We start from the raw sequence: 3,667 nt of genomic DNA on the forward strand, positions 1-3,667 counted from the left end.
CACAAGATCACGGCGAGCTCCCCGGACACTGACCTGCCCACCGTGAGCGGGCTGCGGGTGAGTGCGGCCGGGTAGCGGGCACCGGGTGGCGGCGCTCACCTCCCGGGCCATTCCCGGGCCTGAGCGGTCCCGTTTCTCCCCGAACCGGTGCAGAAAATGGGAGTGAACTTCACGGTGAGCAACAAGGACACGGTGAAGAGCAGCGATGTTCTCTTCCTGGCCGTAAAGCCACCCATCATCCCCTTCATCCTGGAGGAGGTGGGCCCTGACATCGAGCCCCGGCACATCGTGGTGTCCTGCGCGGCCGGAGTCACTATCAGCTCCATCGAGAAGGTGAGCGGGGACCGGGCACGGCCGGCCGGGCTGGCTCCGCTCCTCTGACCCCGAGGAGCCCATGCCACGGACTTGTGCTACTCGTGCTACTCAGGACTAAAGTCACACAGCAGCAACCAACTTGGTTTTGGTCACCTTTGCCTGTGTTCATCGGCAAATGCTGTTAGAGGCTTTATCCAGCTCTTCTCTCACATGAGGTGCTGTCCAGTCATGTTTATTTTAACAGCAGTGGTCATCTCCCCTGAGTTTCTGTGGATTTTTTGCTAAGTGTCTGCAGGAGCTGTTTTGGAGGTCTGTGGGTTGATGTGGGATTGAGGCCTTGGGGATACTGTTTCCAACCCGGCTTTGCCCAGCTCCTGCTTTGCTGGTACTGAGCAAGGCTTCACATTCACGGATGGGCTGCTGTGGCTCAAAGCAGGACATTTGAGATACACAGGTCTCTTTTTCCTTCTGCTTGTATTGTTCTTGCCCCTGGGGGGTCCTTTCCTGAACAGCCCATTAATGAAACATATGCACTAAACCTCATTTTTCTCCCTTCTTTCTTTTTTTCTTACTTTCTATCTTCAATTACTTTCTGCCCTAAGAAACTCTCTACCTTCTGCCCCACACCAAAAGTGATCAGGTGCATGACCAACACCCCTGTGATAGTCCGGGAAGGTGCTACAGTCTATGCCACTGGCACTCATGCGGATGTGGAAGATGGGAAGCTTTTGGAGCAGCTGATGGCCAGCGTGGGCTTCTGCACCGAGGTGGAAGAGGACCTCATCGATGCTGTAACGGGGCTCAGTGGCAGTGGCCCTGCGTATGTATGTGCTGTTGTTTCCTCAGCTAGTGCCATCTTAGGGAGAGCACTTGGCTTTGCCTGCCATAAAATCTGTGCAACTTCAGCTTGTCTTTTTTTTTTTTTCTTCCCCACCACCCATATTTGCAATGGGACATGTATTCCAGGTGTCCAGTTGGGACAGCAGGAAAATTTTTTAAGAGTAAGATGAGTCTGAAGTCCATAGCCAGTGTGCAGTGGCCGCATGTCCATGTTGCAAAACTTGGGCCTGTAGTTTGCATGATCAGAAGCTGAATTTCTCCCATTCCCCCCACTTCTGAGCTGGAACTGGTGGGAGGGAAGCCTGGCATGGCATCCATGAAGAAAAGGGGCAGGCTTTTGTCAAGTCTGTGAGTGATAGGAGTCACAGAACAGCCCTGAAGCCCTGGATTCTCTCTTCCCTAAGCCTTACCAGTCTTTCAGTGCCCTTCTTTCCCTCTGTTCTCAGGCATTCACTGCCCTGGATGCTCTTGCAGATGGAGGAGTGAAGATGGGCCTTCCCCGCAGGCTGGCGGTTCGGCTGGGAGCACAGGCTCTGCTGGTCAGTATTACCTGGTGCGCAACACATCTGAGCCCGTGCCTGCTCCTTGCAGAGGAATCTGCACCTCAGTTTGAGATGGTCGTGGTGCTCTGGCAGGATCTGCTTTAAGGAATGTGTTTGGTTGGAATGCACACAGTTGCTGGTGAGGGGCTGTAGGAAGTGTCTGCAGCAATCTGCTGGTGCTGCTGGTGGGGTGGGAGCTGCGGCCTGGGAAACTCTGCTGCTCTGAGGCCTCATCAGCTCTGAAAAGTGTTTTGGCAGCCTGCAGGAGCCCAGGTGTGCCCGTTGTGAGTGTTGGTGCTGCTCTTGCAGTGGAGAGCAGGAGTGTATGACAGTGGTTCCTCAGTCAGGACTCTGGCAGGTGTTTTCCTTGCTACAGGGTGCTGCCAAGATGCTGTTAGAATCTGAGCAGCATCCGGGTCAGCTGAAGGACAACGTCTGCTCACCCGGGGGAGCCACCATCCACGCCCTGCACTTCCTGGAGAGTGGTGGCTTTCGCTCTCTCCTCATCAACGCTGTGGAGGCTTCCTGCATCCGGACAAGGTGGGCAACTAGGAACTAAAGAGCTGACAAGACTTGCCCCCCCACCCTCCCCATCTTATTTTTCTGTCTTCCTCTCCCACTACCCCACTGTAGGGAGCTGCAGCATTTGGCAGACCAAGAGAAGATTTCCCCGGCAGCCATAAAGAAAACATTGCTGGACAAGGTGAAGCTGGAGTCTCCTTCTCTGTCTGTGGCATCTGCTAGCAAAGTCAGTCTGTTCACCAGCAAGAGCAAGAAGAACTGAGCAGACTGCTGCGTTCTGGCAGTGCTGAATGTCAGTGTCCTGGCTGCAGCCAGGACAGGGTTAATCTGCAGTAGCCAGGAATGGCATGGCCAGGACCCTGGTTATTCTATACACGTGGGCAAAGGGGAGGGGAGGGTTTGCAGCAGGGGAGAGGGGCTGAAGAGGGGTGGAGAGAAGGGGTCCCTGTACCTGGGTGCATCAAGTGAGCAGTGGGAGCAGCATCATGTTACGCGTGGTGAGCAATCATGTGGGAATCCTTCACCTCTCTTCTACACTCTTCTTAATATTGTCGCTGTTATTATTTGTTTTCTTATCTCATTACTGCTTCCAGTAAATTGTTCTTGTAGCAAACTGTGTTCTCTACCTTTTGTGCCTCCAGTTCTCCTCTCCAGCCCATCACAGAGGGAGAGGGACAAGAGGGCAGTGAGTGAGCAGCATGTGGTTTTGAGTATTTCAGTGGGAACGCTAATACAGGGAATACCATTCCTAAGCCACAACTGTTAGTGTTCTCTGTGTTATTTCTCTTTTGTCCATGGAAAAACGCTCAGTCAGCATGCTGGTGTCCCCGTAGCAGGCTTGTGGCTTGCAGCAGCTGTGGCAGACGGTGATGCAAAATGCAAGGAGTGTTGTGGAAAGAGTTCCCACTTGGCTGAAAAAGTGGGATGCGGAATGAATGGATGCCTGAGCTTGAAGCCCTCTGCAGGGAGATGTTGGGGATGCCCCTGGGTCCTCCCAGAGAGACAGAGCTACAGATGAAATTCCTAGATGGTTATAGACCCGTAACCACAGTGGATGGGAACCCAGCCCATCAGGGGCTACCAGAGCCCTGCGAGGCTGGCGCTTACATCCCCTGTGCACAGAGCGGAGAGCGGCGGTGCTGCTGCTGGATCCGGGCCCGCCAAGGTCCTGCTGCTCCCCGGGGCACGGCTTTTCCTTGACCCCTGTCCTAACCCTCCCCTCCCCTCTCTTACCCCACGTTCACTGCGGCACCTTCTGCTTCCCTCGCCCTGCTCTGTACGCTCATCTTGTGCTGCCCGCTTTGCCTGTGGCATGGCAGCAAACAGCGGGCACCAGTGTCAGTGCCATGGGCCTGAATTCGTAGCAAAAGGGCTGGGAACACACCTGGAGCGAGAGCGGCGGCCCGGGGCAGAGGAGCGGCCCCGGCCCGAGGGACTGCGCACTGTGA

General features: G+C 54.9%; 1 protein-coding gene across 1 annotated transcript in view; it reads left to right on the forward strand.

Annotated features, from left to right (window-relative positions):
- PYCR1 (pyrroline-5-carboxylate reductase 1) overlaps positions 1-2,832 on the forward strand; it is a 4,878-nt gene extending 2,046 nt beyond the window's left edge. Inside the window, exons 2-7 of the mRNA XM_014310715.2 lie at positions 7-57; positions 154-333; positions 918-1,139; positions 1,602-1,694; positions 2,074-2,237; positions 2,331-2,832. Coding sequence (XP_014166190.1) covers positions 7-57; positions 154-333; positions 918-1,139; positions 1,602-1,694; positions 2,074-2,237; positions 2,331-2,481 — 861 coding nt within the window. The 3' untranslated portion in view covers positions 2,482-2,832. The remainder of the gene's footprint in view (positions 1-6; positions 58-153; positions 334-917; positions 1,140-1,601; positions 1,695-2,073; positions 2,238-2,330) is intronic.
- Positions 2,833-3,667: the final 835 nt, after the last annotated feature.

The sequence above is a fragment of the Geospiza fortis genome, unplaced genomic scaffold (genome assembly GCF_000277835.1).
Source record: "Geospiza fortis unplaced genomic scaffold, GeoFor_1.0 scaffold261, whole genome shotgun sequence".
In the NCBI taxonomy this organism is placed as follows: Eukaryota; Metazoa; Chordata; class Aves; order Passeriformes; family Thraupidae; genus Geospiza; species Geospiza fortis.